Source organism: Xiphophorus hellerii, chromosome 20, assembly GCF_003331165.1.
Source record: "Xiphophorus hellerii strain 12219 chromosome 20, Xiphophorus_hellerii-4.1, whole genome shotgun sequence".
Classification (NCBI taxonomy): Eukaryota; Metazoa; Chordata; class Actinopteri; order Cyprinodontiformes; family Poeciliidae; genus Xiphophorus; species Xiphophorus hellerii.
In genome coordinates, this window is record NC_045691.1 from 20,465,007 (window position 1) to 20,481,145 (window position 16,139).

Genomic DNA, 16,139 nt, shown 5'->3' on the forward strand with positions numbered 1-16,139 from the left:
GTGAAATCATTCAGGATACTGTTATTAAAGAAAAACATCACAAACTGTATACTGAAACGTGTCAGAATAAAATTGTTCTACTCTCTTGAAATTAATACCTTTTTATGTCAAAAATCAAATGACGCAATTTAACTTGCGGATTTCTAATATTGTTTCCATGGTTGTTTTTATAAATTAATGTCTGTAGTGACTATAATATGATAAATGCTATTATAAATGAACTTGTAATCTGGTTGACAAATGTGTCTATTCCAACTACAAGATCTGAAGCCATTTGTTCTCCAATATAAATACTACTGGTGGAACCTGGGTTACGATTAGTGGTAATCGGAGTAAATTTTAGTATTACACTGTTTAAAAGGAAAATATGAAACAAATAACAGTTTAATGTGGAGCTTAGCCCCAAGAAATCAAAAGGTGGACTAGTTTGAGCATCTTCTACCTACATGTTAAGTAGGAATTTGGATCTTGGAGTAACAATAATTTCCCAGTCAGAAAACCAGTAAGAATTATTAATTGTTGGCTTCAGTTCAAATGATCTATTTGCCAATTTTGTATGTATATTTCGCTAAAGTTCTTTAGAACTTAAAATAAATAAATAAATAAAAACATCCATGCTTTTAAACTGTGGCATATGAGTTTATTTTTCATTGAAATAATGGACTAAATGGCAACCAAGAGCTTAAATCTTATTTATTTTAGCTGTGTGTTATCAACTAAAAAAATATTGTACCATCCATTTTCTTGTTGGATCTGAATCCACTGATCAAATGAAACATCAGAACTGCTAAATATTCCAGTACCAAGGTGGTGAAATGATCATCAAGCACCATCAATTAACCAACTGACAATACAAGCTAACAGCAGTGCATGTATCTGCATTTTATACATTAAAACACTAAAAGAAAAACCTGTACAAAAAAGGTACTTTGTGCATTTTTGTGCAAAATATTTAATGTAATAAAAACCACCAGAAATGTAAATTGTGTAACTATTGCAAATATCACTATAACACATTTTAGTCATATTGGATTTGTGGCTTTAGGGTTAGGAAGAAATTTCTATAGTTTGATCTTTAAATTCTGACTTTAAGGGGACCTCTGCACATTTTTCCAAATTTAATCTTAAAATGTAAATCTAAATAATTAAACTACATTATTAAGCCAAAGCCTAAAACTTTTTTTTTCTTCTTGTTTTGTTTTAATTTCACAGAAGTCATGTTTGAACGGCTATACTTTTTAAAAGTATGAGATCTAAAGTATTACTGATGCTAAATATTCATTCAGTCACTGGGTAGACTGGGTTCTGGCTCACTGGCCTGGTCTACCACATTCAGGCATTGTCTCCGTAAATAAATGACTCTCCAGATGGGGAAAAGTCAGAGCAATGGAGCGTTAAACACTGTGATTACCTGTGATTTATGCCAGTGTTGAAAACACTACAGTTCTCCATGCTGACAGACAACAAACTGGTTGAACGTGTGTGAGTCTTTGTGTGTGTGTGTCCTGTCAAACTGGGGGTGTGCTCAGCTGCGTGAAAATGAGAGGAAAATCTAACATTCTCCATCTCGTACCCTCCCATATACCTTTACTCGCTGCTGGAGGCTCCTTAAAAGGTGCTGCCAGTAGTGCCTGTCTGCCTTATCATCACTGTCTTGGCAGAAGGAAATTATACCCAGCTATTATAGACGGAGAGACTGCAGTCAGAGGAGTTAAAAATTTCTGACTACAGGACATCTTTACAGAAACGTAGTAGTAGCCTCTATTAGGATGAAATTACTTATGGAAAGCCTTCAAATCAAGATGCTGCTGTATGTAAACATCTTGATACTGCTCGTCCGGGATGTTGCTCTGTCAAGCATCCTGACCACACCATCAAGAGGATGTCCAACCTGCACAGGAAAGCCCGTGGGTTTGAACGTGGCCTCTCTGGCTCCTGGGGAGCCGTGCGGCGTCTACACTCTGAACTGTGCCCTGGGTCTGCGCTGTGAGCCTCCCCAGGATGAGCCGAGGCCCCTTCGTGCCCTGCTGGAGGGTAGAGGAGTCTGCAGCAATGTCAGCAGCACCACACCGACTCCACAGGTCAACCCTGCAGGTAAGGCATACAGAGCTACTTTCTCTGCCTCATCTGTCGACTGGACCCTCTATATATGTATACAGCTCTCCTCTACGGATTTCAGTGTCATTTCAAATGCTAGGAATTTCTTTATTCACGTTGTTGCTGGGAGTTATGTGTTTTGTGAAGTAAAATGCGTTTAATTAGTCTGAAGCTCTGTGCACATCATCAGCTGATGGCGCTTCAATAAGGTTTGTTGCAGGGCTGAGTGGATGAATGAGTTACTTTGGTTTAGTGGTTTTGGAAAATTACCAGTTTACTTTGGATGTGATTGGATAGCATTGTAGGCAGGAATACAATTTCTGTGTTGAATGGTCAGAAAATACTTTCATTGTAACTTTTCATTACTTTCCCACAGATGTGGATTTTATCAATCTGACTGCTTTTTGTCTGCCACAAGTTAAACATGGAACAAAAGGATGCACAATAGCTACTTGAACATTTCCTTTTGGAACTTTAGCAAAGTAAATAATGTCTGCTGTATTTCCATTTGTCTGATCTTAGAACCAGCGCCAACTGAGGAACCCAATGAGGTAAAAATGATCTATATCTATTTCAGCAAACTGTAAACTGTTTATCGTGCACTGTTAACGCTACATGTATCCGTCTCTTCCTGCAGGCTCCCTGTCGCAAACTCCTAATGAAAGTCATCCAAGGTCTTGATGCCCATTTATTTAAGTCCCATCATGATATCTACATACCCAACTGTGATAAAAGTGGTTTCTACAAAAGGAAGCAGGTAGGATTCTAAATAAAGAAAAACCTTGTCAGAAAATTCAAGTTTCATTCCACGTATTTAAACTAATGATATTTAGTTTGTATTAGACAAACTACACACGTATTATTGTATTTGGTTGACTCACCTGAAAGGATAATATCTGGCCAGGTGGATGTATTATGATGATTAAGAGACAAGTCAGAAAACTGTGGATTAATGGCAATAGAAAGTAAAGTTGAAGTTGTCTGTTTTCCTACCCCTCCTGTGTCCCTGGAGATTTTTTTGCATAGTTTTGGCTACATTGATGCTAATTGCTAAACATGTAGCCAGGCTGTATATTTTGGGGTGAAGTTCCATTTTTATGTTTTTTTGTTGTTTTCTTCCAGTCGTTTTCATGACTTCTAAATTTAATAAAAATAACCTTTGCCCCATTTTAAATACACTATCACAGCATCTTGATTAAATCATAATTTTGCCATGTTCAGATCTGCATGTTTCTGGGTGTGCCAGGGAACTATTTGAAAAAAAAACCCACAACAAAAAAAACAAAAAAACTTTACTAAAGAAATAGAGCTGATTAAAATGAATGTTGCTGACAATTCCAGAGCTGAATGCCATTAATAAAAAAAAGTTTATATATTTATGATGAAAGAGCAATTTTGCGTCCATAGCTCCCAGGCGGAGCAAAAAAATGAACGACTTGCCCTCCTCCCACTCCCATATTATGTAGCTCAAAAACAAAGTCATTTCCTGAACAACCTGCCTCATACTAATTCTACTTTTTTATTTTAGATGGACTTATCTTTGCATAAAAAACTTAAGTCAGTGATTTGTATACAGTCATACACATATTCCTTTTTATAAGATTTTATAAGATTGTCAGTCATCAGGCAGAAAAGTGATAGAGAAGAAGGGAAGATATACAGCAAAGCTGTCAGGGTCATGACCTGAACCCCAGACTGAACTCCAACTAATAGCCTCCACAGCTACACCATGTGGTGCTGCAATACACTTTTTTTTTTAAAGCCTTTAAATCTTCTAGTGTAAAATGTGATTCCTCTGACATCAGTAACATCAACCCCATATCCCAGATATATTATTTTTGAAATAATATCAAGCTTTAAAGGTTGAATGCAGTCCTACAGAAACAAGGTGTTTTTGATTAAGCACTGATTTCTGCTCATTTGCTCTTTGTGTGCAGTGCTGGTCGTCTCTGGGGAAGCAGCGTGGAAAGTGTTGGTGTGTGGACGAGAACGGCCTCCCCGTCCCACCGAAGACTAAACAACAGGGCAACGTGATTTGCTGAGGAGCAGGAAAGACGTCACAGATGAAGGAACATCGGACTAAAACCCGAACTCGCCTTTCATACGTTACATTTCTGTCAGAAAGCAGATCATTACGCATTTCTTATGAGGAGATGCGTAATGATCATACTTTGTCTCCTGACGCCCTCTGCTGAATACACTCAGATTGTGCTGATTTGATTCTTTCGCTTTCAGCTGCATTGCACATTCAATGGAGATCGGACTGCAACTAAAAGTAATCCAGCTAAAATTAAATACAGAATGAAAGCATGTCAATTATGAACCGAGTGCCACAAATTCAGCCAAAAACCTTTAACACTTTTATAAGCAAATTAAAACTTACAGAAATCAGTTACATAACATTCACCAGCTAGTAATGAGAAATTACAAACTCTTTTACGACTGTGTTCAGGTTCTGTGACATTTACATATTTTCAGTATGCTCCTCCTTACTTTCCTTCGAAACCACTCTCTTTTAAAAGTACCTGCTGCATATATAACATGTCGCCATATTTATGTGACTGTATATACGTCTATTTATGCTAAATTGTTCATTATGTTAGTGTTACACATAAAAGCAAACACTAGGACTCCTTTGAGGGAACTTAGCAACCTGAATGTTTTTTATTTATAACATCGGTGACTTTTAATATTGGTGATGATGACTGATAATTTTATTACAATAAAATAGTACAATAAAAAGTATTACAATAATGTCCTTGACAAACTGCTTTTTGTGTAATGTATTCTTGTGAAGTAAAATATTGTACAAAACATTTTCTTCTTTCTTTCTGCATAAACAAATGGACTCATGATAAAGAAGTCAACTAGCTGCCTAAAAATGTATTAAATACCTTTGGGCTTCTTGTGTTTCCTGTAGCATTTCTTGCAGCATTATAATTGGCTGCAATACAATTGACAATTTTATTTCTTTATGAATGATACACATATCTTTTGAGACAGGATCTTGTATTGGACTTTAACATACGGGAAAGTGTTATCTGTCCTTTCTAAGAAGAGTCAGAACACTTACTGATAACGTCTGAGGCTACAAGATAATTGAAATGAGCACATACTGATGAGAAGGAGATTAAGTGAAAGAAAGCACAAATACCACGAGAGCATAATAAAAATATTAAAACATCAATATTTAATAAGAGAGTTTTGAACCACAATTCAAAATTATTCCTCTGATGCACATTTGATGTATTGAAAGTTGCAAAACTGTGTATCAATTCATGTAAGTAATATCTAGACTGAGCTTAATATCATCCTAATCTGGCTCATCATTTGTATGAACTGGATTTAAAAAAGGAACAACTGATAATTTGAGAAGAGTAACGCATTATAAGAGGAAGTATAAGAGAAAAAAAACCTCGGAGAAGTTTTTTTAATTAGATTTTAAACAGTTCAATGTCAGCTTCATAGCAGTAAGATTATATAGGTTAAGATGAAGCCAGTTAATCCCAGTAATCCCAGTTAAATATTGAAAAATGCCAAAAATATGTAAAAAAGTGTTATCACAACCAGAGGTTATAGTATGCAGCCACATTACTCAGTTCTGCAGCACAAACACTGTTATTGTTATTATTATTATTTAATATTTGTAGTAGTAGTAGTAGTTGAATATTGGCTCTCTCGCCATCACCCAAATATAGTTATATAAATATTGTATATATTTAAAAACATTTAGACTTTGCCATATAAACTGAAACCACTCTTGACATGTTTGCTATCAAACTTTTTTTGGTCACTAAAAAAAATCAACAATTAGTAATTTAGTCAATTTAAATGTAACAATTTAAAACTTAAATGCACATCTACATTTAATACTTCTTAAAGGGGGAACATAGACCGAACGCATCGTCTCAGTGCTTCATTTTTAAATAACTTCCTAATGGTGGTAGATTTCTAATATTGACGGTGTTTCCTGTTCCTCACCGTGCCTCTGCTCAGGCCCACGTCTCTAAAATAACAGGTTAAATTACCTCACTGCAGTCGTACGTTAAGGTCACTGCCATACTAATGCTACAAGGCGCACATTCATGAGATAAATACAACACCCACATACATCTGGTTAATGTTTAATTACATTGATTGCGGTATATACTGTCCCTGAGCTCCGCTCTTGTTTCACTCTCTGTTACTGGACCGCGCAGAGCCACTGAGCTAAAAGCCTCAGCTGCTGCTGAGACTCCGCAGGCGGACTTCAACTGCAGCCCCTGCTTTACATACACACAGGACTCGACAGGAGCAACAGCAAAAAAAAAAAAAAAAAAGCCTGCTGCTCACTCAGACCGAGGGACGGATAACCTGAGACAGCGCGATGTCTTCCCCCAGCGCCGCCTCCTCCTCCTCCGTCCCCTCGGGCCCTCTGAAGCCCAAAAGGAAGACGAAGAAGAAGCACTTCGTGCAGCAGAAGGTGAAAGTCTTCCGAGCCAGCGACCCGGTGCTGAGCGTCCTGATGTGGGGCGTCAATCACTCGGTATTCAAGCAGGCGAACTTTGCGTTGAACGGCGATCGGTTTATGTGGCGCTCATTAACATGTCGCCCATTGATCATGCGCAGATTAATGACCTGGGCCAGGTGCCTGTACCTGTCATGCTGCTCCCGGACGACTTCAAAGCCAACGCGAAGATCAAAGTGATGAACCACTGCTTCAACAAGTAATGTGCTCTGCTCTCTTTGCGGGAACACTCGCTCTGCTTCCTCTAAGACTGCACAGATTTTCTATCCATTTATGCTTTTTGTGTTTATCATTAAGAGAGCACAAGACTTTCAACTAGTATTAAAAGTATGCGTTTCATGCTACTGCAGTGAGAGCTTTTAAAAATTAAAAGTATAGCAATGATAGTAACAAACATGCTACGGCTTATTTTACTTAGTGTAAGTTATTTGTGGGGCTGAGTTCAAAAGGAAAGGGACACTTTAGCCTTAAAATGTGAGGCAAAACTATTAAATGAGGGATTTGTTGGAACATTGTAGCAATTTCTAAAAGTCGTGCTATAAAACTGTATCCATTAAAGGTTACTTTTCAAACGTATTGTGTAAAACCGACTGGCCTTTCAATAATCCCTTAATCCACTCAGGAATCCAGATGTCAACAACAGAGGTAGAATGAGTGAGTTCACAAAAATAAAAGAATTTGGGATTTTTACTGTAGTGACATCCAGCAGTTTTTATGTGACTTAGAAAAGAAACAAGAAAAGTATCCCCTCAGAATGATGCTTCCACCACCATGCCACTGTGTTAGTTTTCCAATCCACTTGCATGTTGTCCAAAATGAGATTTTTTAAATCTTAGAACAGCGTCCTCCACACCTCTATTATGTCTTATGGCAAACGTTAAAGTTGTTGACTTGTTTTTCTCAGCTACTCCAACTCTGTGCCCTGGATGAATACACACACGTCACGCTCATATAACGTAGGGGTTGGATTTGCTTAAGTTTTTTTTGCTCTGGTTCTAAATAATCGTTGTATTTTGTTTTGTTACTGCTAACATTTCTTTAATTCTTATGCCATTTTGACTTAATTAGTCAATTTCCTTTTATTTTGCCTCCTGTGCCGTTGCTGTAGTGACATTATATTCTGATCCTTGCTTCAGTTATCATCTCCTCTGTATTTTAAGTTCCCCTTTAGTCCTTTGTCAGATCCTTCTCACAGTTTCTCTTGTTCTTTATATTTTCCTTGCTTGTTACTCCTGGTTGCTTCTCCTTCATCGTTCCCTCTGTGACTTATGTAACTTTCTGTCTTTGTGAAGCAGCTTGGGTCATACTCAACTATAAACCGTAACAAAGCATGATCACCACCATGTTGTGGTCAGTGTAATGTGCAGCGTTATTTTTTTATCTTGCCTGTAAGCCAAAAGGTTAAATTTGGTTTCATTTGACCAGAGCAACATCTTGGAAATATTTTATTTTCTGCCATCTAGGTCAGATTTGTGGAACGGTTTTCCTGTCTTCAGTTTTCCCCACCTGAGTTATGGATCTCTGCAGCTCTTCCACAGCTCTCTTCATCTGCCTACGTCTTGATGGGTTTACTGTACTCTTTCCATTTTCAGATGGTGGATTTTACAGCAAAATGCAACCTGCTTTTATTAAAGTTCAGCTTGGAAACCGACTGAGCAAAACCGAGTAACTGTTCGTTAATCCCATAATCCATCCAGGAATGCAGTTCTTTTAGAGACTTCAATAACAGAGGTGGAGTGAGGAATAACAAATGTTTTCTCAAACTGAAAGGTTGTTACTTTAACTTTATTTACTGATGTGAATCTGTGTGTGTGTGTGTGTGTGTTTTTAATGTGACCTGCTGTGGAAACAGGAAAACAGCGAGAACTTGAAAATAATGAAAGTAGACACCATCGATAAACTCTGACAGACTGTGGTAAACAGTGGCTCACCGTCCTGCTTGATAAAACTGCTTTTGTTCCCAGGGAGAATCTTCCGGGCCAGTTTAAATTCAAAGAGTACTGCCCACAAGTGTTCAGAAACCTGCGAGAGCGCTTTGGCATCGAGGATCAAGATTACCAGGTATGAACTCAACATTATTCAGCTCGTGAAAGTGCACAAATACATGGATGAAGCACAAACCGTGTTATTTGAACAAGATCACGTCTTTCAGTGTTCTCCTTTTGTGGCAGCTTTTTATTGACGTCCTCCAGTCTGCATTTGCATGGCTCTGTGCCTTATTTGCATGTGCCAGGTGTTGCACCGAGTTATCCTTCAGAACATACAGGGAACATTAGCTTAGCGCACAATAATGGGCAACATTTTGTACTAGCAGAGCAAAATCTGCGAGCTAAGTTTACTCAAGAAAAACCAAATGGCGTCTCTGTGTGAAACACTGACACAAGTCTGCAGATGTCTGTACAAAATGTTCTGTTTTTCTTTTTGGAATGCTTTTTAAATTTGCAATCTAACTCAGGAGAAATTACGTGTTGATAACGATGTTCTTCATGCTGGGTGACCTCTTTCTCCTTCAGGTCTCTCTGACCCGCAGCTCTCCTCTCAGAGACGAGGAGGGGAAGTACATGGGGCTGCGGCTCACATCATACGACCGCACTTTGGTGGTAAAAGAGATTTCCAGTGAGGAGGTCGAGGAAATGCACAGCATCCTGTCAGAGTATCACCAGGTACTGGCAAAAGCATGAGTTGTTTTCCTTTTTCATCATTTGTACTGGAAGATAAGCTAGAACCTTTTTATGTTTTGTTAAACCACAAAATTTTTATGTATTTTATGTGACAGGCTCCCTTTGCTGCAAATGAAATCAAGTAGAACCAATTGCCTTTAAAAGTAATTTAATAACTAAATTATTGTCTTGTGTAAAATGCACAAGCCTCTCAGTATAAATCCAGCTGCATTGGATGGTTTTCTGGAAACACGTGAAAGAAAACTCTCTGGTCGGATGAAACCCAGATTTGATGCTCTGGTATGCGCGCAAAACGCCAAGTGGACAAAAGTAGCAATTCACATCACTTTGAACTCAACATCACTGTGGTGAAACACGGTGGTGGTGGTGGCAGCATCATGATGTGGGGATGCTTTCTTCAGCAGGGAAAGAGAAGCTAATCCAACTTGATAGGTAACCTGGAAGAAACCCTGAGGTTTCCCTTCCAGCAGGACAATGACTCTAAAATTACAGTCAACGCTAATTAAAACAAAATAAATACAAAAGCATGCCACACTTCTCAGATTTCTATGAGGCGAAAGTTTGAAACCCTAATTTGTTTATCTTTATTAAATACCCAGTTTTTTTTTGTTTGTTGTTTTTTGTTTTTTTTAGAAAGCATCGGCATTAATTTAACACAGACGTTAAGAGGCACATGGAGACAGAGACGAAAGCTTTCCTCCTGTATCTGTGACGTCTGTCTTTTGTTCTCTGTCCTCCTGCAGCATATTGTCACCTCCCACGGCAGCACGCTGCTCCCTCAGTTCCTCGCCATGTACAGAGTGACGGTGGAGAGCGAGGACACCTACCTGTTAGTGATGAGGAACATGTTCAGCCACAGGCTGCCAGTACACAGGAAGTACGACCTGAAGGTGAGTGAGGATTCAGAGGTCAGTCAGGACGGCATAAATGTATGTTGGAAACCTGCCTTATAATCAAGGAAAAGTTTATTTCTGTTCCAATAATGTAATGACTAGCCAATAAGAACGTACCATAGTCATTCTGACCATTTTATATTCAATAAATCTAATAATGTAATAACTTTTCAGTTTAAAACCAAACAGCATAAAATTGTGAACATAAACAGTATTGTAAATACAGCTCTTCTACCATAAATAATCCCCTTTTAAAAAAAAAAAAAAAGACAGTGAACGTTTTCACCCTAAAAAGCTTTAAAAGGTGTTTACCTGCATCAGCTGCCTGTGTAAATTTATATCAATTTGAGTTCAAAAGGGCCACAGCGACCCCTGACATGGAGCTTTAGTACACCAATGAACTCGAAACAACAAATAGCCCTTACATTACATCGACTGTTGAATTGGAAAGTATTTATATATCACATAAAACAGTGACCTTTAGTTTGCTTTTAACTCGTATACAAAAGATTTTCCGTAACTATGTTTTAAAGCGTTTCTCATACTTATTTTCATTGCACAAATTTACAATACGTCGCTTGAAGACATTCTACCAGACAGAAATAAATTAATTAATTTAAAAATTGCATATTCATCAACATAAACACAGTCCAACTTAATTGAAATAAAAATAATTTCAAGAGCAATTTGATCCCAGTTATGATGCACGTCAGTCAAATGTGTTTAGTAAGTAACGCTGATTTACTTTTTCCATTTTTCCATGTTCAGGGCTCCGTGCTGACTCGAGAAGCAAGTTTTAAAGAAAAGGTGAGATCAGATCAAAGCTATGCACTCTATCACTTTATACAGTATGTGCTGTGTATATATGTTAGTAATGATGAGTAAAAAACCCTTAAAACAAACTCATCTCTCTCTGTAGCAATAACTTTATGGCAATCCAGCTTTTAATTGAAGTAGATTTGATAGTGATAAAAAAATACATTATGATATAATTGTTTTCTACTAAATTACTGGTGAAACTTATTGACACCTGACGTGGTTCAGTTTATTCACGACAGCAAATTGAGCTTAAAGTCTCCCCGCTCCATCCCTTATGTTTCTGAATGTGAGACAAGTGGCTAGCATGTAAACATCGGTTGCTATGGAGACTTGATAACCCCGATTTGGGGTTGTGTTACATTGTTTGTTTATCGCTCTGGCTACCGTAGCTACTGTATTTCTTAACTTATGAAGGTAAGCATACATCTGTCTTTCTTTAATTCCATGCTCTCTTGTTTTTCCCATTTTGAAGAGAAATGGACCGAAGTGTCCTGTTGTTTCCTTCATGTCACTGGGAAAAAGGAAATCATGGATTGCAGATAAAGGTTCCAAGAAACCTAATAGATCTTTAAGGAATAAATTACCAGATAAATTCTGCGTTAAATTTATAGGAATTGTTAAAGATGCTAAATTCAATTTAAGGTTGTTTTTTATTATTATTATTTTAAGTGTGAGTTTGGCCTATTGCAATACATGCTGATGTGTTGGTTGCAGTATGTTTACTGAAGAAATGTAGTCAGAACATTGCTTTTGAATGCGTTTGATTTACGCCTACAAAACAATAATGGTCAGTGAAAAATTAAGCATTATGCATGGCCAGTTGAAAATATGAAAAATCTGTTTGTTTTTTAATGTGTCACTTTAGCAGTAGCTACTGGTACGCTCCTCTTGTCATCCTTTACTGGGGTAGAGGAGTAAAGGACAAGCAGACAAAGCAAACCTAAATAAGAAGACCGGGGACTAAAATGCTTTGTGTCACCTTTACAAAACAAAATGTGGAGCATAACCATGTTTGTTCAGGTCAAAGAGCTGCCCACATACAAGGATGCAGACTTCTTGAATAACATGCAGAAGATCTATGTGAGCGATGAGGAGAAAGAGAAGGTGATGAACAAACTCAGCAGAGATATCGAGGTGAGAAAGTGATGCTTCTAGTGTCTGCGATAGAAACCTTTTCAAAGGTTTCTGTTGCTGAAGTTGTCCTCGTCTCAGTTTCTCGTGCGCATGAGGATCATGGACTACAGCCTGCTGCTGGGCATCCATGATACCGAGCGAGCTGAGAGAGAGGAGGAGGACGATGTGGAGTCATCCTGTGAGGAGGAAGAGGAGGATGAAAATGACCCGGCTGCTCCTCCGTGCTCCACTTCCCCTGAAGGAATCGCTGGCTACATGAGCTCGCTCAAGCCCATGGGACCTGGGGAGTTCGACCCTTATGTGGACGTGTACGCCGTTCAGAGCGCCGTGGGTGAGTGGCACCTGAGCGTCACCTCACGCAGAGCCGCAAATGGCGAGCGCTCGCCGTACTTTGGCATCAATGTCACTCAACAGACGCCGTGAATCATTCCCTCGTAGGTGCTGCCAGGAGGGAGGTGTACTTCATGGGTCTGATTGATGTGCTGACGCAGTATGATGCCAAGAAGAAAGCCGCTCACGCTGCCAGGGCTGTCAAACACGGGGTGAGAGAGCATTACTCTTAAAAGGGACCGCTTAGCGTGGGGACGCAACACATCTCCGGCGTAAAGGGTGGCTTTCATCCTCTGCTTCCTTGCTTTTCAGTCAGCCATGCTTCTCTTTGTGCTTTGCAGGCGGGAGCTGAAATCACAACGGTTCATCCTGAGCAGTACGCCAAACGCTTCAAGGAGTTCATCGCAAAGATCTTCGCCTAGTTCAAGGATTGATTGTCTTTTGATGCCAACTGCACAATACCCACAAGAAACACTAAACATCTACAGCTGAAAAGTCTATGCAGAAGTATTTATGTTTATTCAACTTATTAAAATGTGCTCACATTAAGATAATTCAATCTGGAGCATAGTTCTGGCCTCAGTCGTGCCAAACTCTTCCTGTTTTCGGATGATGCACAGTCTCTCTGAAGGCTTATTTTATTGTGAGCTTCTTCAATTTTAGGCAAAGACAGCCAGAGACAATTTACAATTTGGCTATCCTAAATGGACTTTTATTAAAGGGCAAAGCAAATCCAAAACTACTGAAAATCTGCTGGAGAGGAAACTTCTGGGTCCAGCGTTTTGCACTCACCTAAAGCAGAAACGACACAACTTTGAAGACCAAGATGTCTGTGTTGTGGACAGAGAAGACGGGTCGTTATAAAGAGGCATCAAAGAGGTCGACATAAAAAGATTTTCTCTGGTTGCATCCAGGGAGTAAAACCTGTTGGTCATGTGACCTCTTCTGATGAAGTCATGTGACTTACTTTTCTGTGTTAAATGTCAGAGATATTTCTGGTTTGCAAGCCGAGTGAGACGCTGGATTAAAAAAAATGAAACATTTTGTGCCTTTTTGAATGTTTTTTAATGTCCAGCGTTTAAAGATTAAACCTTTGTGAGTTCTGCGGGATGTTCAGAAGTTCAGATATGGATTTAAAACCTGACCCTGCGTTGGTCGATAATGTTTTACAAACCTCTGAGGCCTTTGTTGAACAAATGGCTTTATACTGAGATTAAATGACACACATTGAGACTCTGTTTAATACGACCTCTGAAACCGTTGGATTTTATTCAGACGTTTATGATTAAACATGGCTCAATGTTTACATTTTTAAGCTTTTCATTTATACAATTATGAACTACTTTGAGTTGGTCAGTCACATAAAATCTGAATAAGCAGGTTTAGATTATAGATGTAGCAATATATTGTGCTAATTACACTAACATTTCAACGGTGATGTTTGCATCCCCAGTTGGTAGTCGGGATCTGAAACAAAACAAAAAAACATGCTTTGCTCCATTCTGAAGTATGACATTTCCTATGACATTTTTCACATTACACAAAATGTTCTCTTGATTTTATAGCCTTTTTTAACCCCGTTTGTCTAAAAGTCAACAGCCAACAACAAAAAGAAAATGTTTTTGGCTTTTTATTCATTTGAAAATACAGAATGAAATTGTATGGCCAGAAGTAAGTGACAACAAAAATGAGTAACTTGGGTTTTGTTGTACTTATTGTCATGTTCTGTGTTTTTCTGTGTATTTATTTAGAGTTTTCTGTGTCCCTGAGTCTTCGTGTTGTCCTGTCTTCCCCTTGATTGTTTCCCAGGTGTGTCTCGTTTCTGTGATTACCCTCCTGTGTATTTAATGTCACCTGTGTCTCAGCGTCTGTCGGGTCCTTGTCAATGTGTTCCTGTCCATGCGTGTAGCCTGTTGCTACCAGTGCTGAGCCCTAGCCTTCTGCTCTACTGTGCTGCCAGGTTTTGTGGACTTTTGGACTTTTTTTAAGTCTATTTTCATCATTAAACTTCCATCATTCATCTCATCTGGGTCTGCTGCGTCTCCCTCACCGCTTCCACCACAACAGTTCATGACACTTATCCCAGCGACGTCATTTTAATCCCCTCCTATCACCTGCAGCTTTGCATTGAAAAGGTTCCTGACTCTATTTCGTTTATAGATTTTGATCGTCTTGAATCTCAGGAAAAGATTGAAGAGTTTTACTTAAAGAGAGTCAAAGTAAGCCTCTTTGGGAGCAAAAATCTGCATCCTTAGACTTTATTTTAGAAAACTTTCAGTGAATAAAAATACGTTAATAAATGTGTCATAGTTTGGCCAATAACTGCCATATACTGTTTTCTTGTTTTTATTTTTATTTTATTTTCATCTTACCATTAGAGGAGGTTTTAATAGAGCAGGTGTTCTTCTTCTTATTAGCACTGACAATAATATAAATTAAGGTAAATTGAGTGATGTGACAAATTCATTTGTTTATCTATTTTCAGCACCACTTTGTGGGAATATTGGTTGTGATATGGAAAGACTCCATTATAAACGTGATAAAATGTTCCGGCTGACCTCTTCGACACAACTAATTAAAATGTTTCAGCTTTTCCTGTTAAAAGCTAATTAAAATTGCAAATGAGGCGAGAAAAACAGGCTGTGTTATTTCTGTCCTTAATTCATTTCACCTCGCCAGTTGGCTACATTTTGTCATTTTCATTATTGCATTTTTCAGTAATATGATAAAAGCCTGGCTTGGTGTTCAGGCGGTGCGCCGCAGACATGTTTATAGCACCAAGTCAGAACCAGAAAGTCAAGCTTCTCTTATTGGGATTTTATGTAATAAAACACAAAGTATCACATGATTCTAAAGAGAAAAATAATGTGTAGAAGTAAAAGCTGAAAAGTGTGGTGTGTGTTTGTATTCAGCTTCTCTGCGTCACAACCTTTTGCTGCAACAACATTTGGGAGTCTGTCTGTGATACATTGTTTTACAAACAAACAAAAATAACTAATAAAATGACCCAATCTCAATCCAAATATGGTGAAAAGCAGAGAATGTGTTCGGTCTTTATCTTTCAGGTGTACATAGCATTTTGAATTAAAAAAAATAGCTTTGGTCATAAATCGTAGCTATTACATCTTCTGGCTTTATTTCAACAGTTATTTTTCTTATCACTCTCCTATAGAGGTGTAGAATACAAATAATAAGTCCTACTAACAGATTTTTTTACCACTGTATTTTGTCATCTCACCAAATACAGGGAAGCCATTGTTCTTACTTGATTTTTTTTTAAAAAGAAGAAAAAAGTTAAATTCATGAGTTATTATTCTATTATTCTCTGTAACATGTCAGAGTGTGAAAAATGTATTTTTTTTGTTGGAGGAAAAATTTTATTTGTTTTTTTTTCTTAGCTTAGATTTATACACAATTAGTTACTACATTTATAACTTGACCACATGATGTTAAGATGCATTAGGAGTGATTCATTTTTCTAGGTGTCCCTTTGAAATTGAATCTCTGTGATGAAGCATTCATTTTTTTGTCTTTATTTAGGCCCTCTCGCATCCCAGAGCTCCTGGCACACACTCCTGATGCTCCTGCTTCACATGGACAATTCAAAACACAGAAATAATATGAAGGTTAAAAACAAGTGGCGCAAATTTTTCAACTTCTGCCTTATATACGTCCCAA

General features: G+C 38.1%; 2 protein-coding genes across 2 annotated transcripts; both read left to right on the forward strand.

The window, feature by feature from the left end:
- Nucleotides 1–639: 639 nt before the first annotated feature.
- Nucleotides 640–5,651, forward strand: LOC116710171 (insulin-like growth factor-binding protein 3). The gene is made up of 4 exons (XM_032549036.1): nt 640–2,094; nt 2,620–2,648; nt 2,735–2,854; nt 4,035–5,651. Exons 1-4 carry the CDS (start codon nt 1,770–1,772, stop codon nt 4,137–4,139), a joined length of 579 nt encoding a protein of 192 aa, XP_032404927.1. The 5' UTR covers nt 640–1,769; the 3' UTR covers nt 4,140–5,651.
- A 202-nt stretch (nt 5,652–5,853) lies between these two features.
- LOC116710169 (phosphatidylinositol 5-phosphate 4-kinase type-2 gamma-like) lies at nt 5,854–13,566 on the forward strand. The gene is made up of 10 exons (XM_032549034.1): nt 5,854–6,622; nt 6,706–6,803; nt 8,569–8,665; nt 9,118–9,267; nt 10,029–10,175; nt 10,947–10,985; nt 12,018–12,131; nt 12,210–12,462; nt 12,570–12,673; nt 12,803–13,566. The coding sequence occupies exons 1-10, from the start codon at nt 6,464–6,466 to the stop codon at nt 12,881–12,883; spliced, it is 1,242 nt and encodes a 413-aa protein (XP_032404925.1). The 5' UTR covers nt 5,854–6,463; the 3' UTR covers nt 12,884–13,566.
- Nucleotides 13,567–16,139: the final 2,573 nt, after the last annotated feature.

Bases quoted from the DNA above. Each gene is read 5' to 3' on its own strand.
- LOC116710171 (XM_032549036.1), top strand. From the start codon at position 1,770: ATGAAATTACTTATGGAAAGCCTTCAAATCAAGATGCTGCTGTATGTA. The intron at 2,095-2,619 runs GTAAGGCATACA...GTCTGATCTTAG, and splicing joins TCCACAGGTCAACCCTGCAG to AACCAGCGCCAACTGAGGAA. The intron at 2,855-4,034 runs GTAGGATTCTAA...CTTTGTGTGCAG, and splicing joins GTTTCTACAAAAGGAAGCAG to TGCTGGTCGTCTCTGGGGAA.
- LOC116710169 (XM_032549034.1), top strand. From the start codon at position 6,464: ATGTCTTCCCCCAGCGCCGCCTCCTCCTCCTCCGTCCCCTCGGGCCCT. The intron at 10,176-10,946 runs GTGAGTGAGGAT...TTCCATGTTCAG, and splicing joins ACAGGAAGTACGACCTGAAG to GGCTCCGTGCTGACTCGAGA. The intron at 12,674-12,802 runs GTGAGAGAGCAT...TGTGCTTTGCAG, and splicing joins CCAGGGCTGTCAAACACGGG to GCGGGAGCTGAAATCACAAC.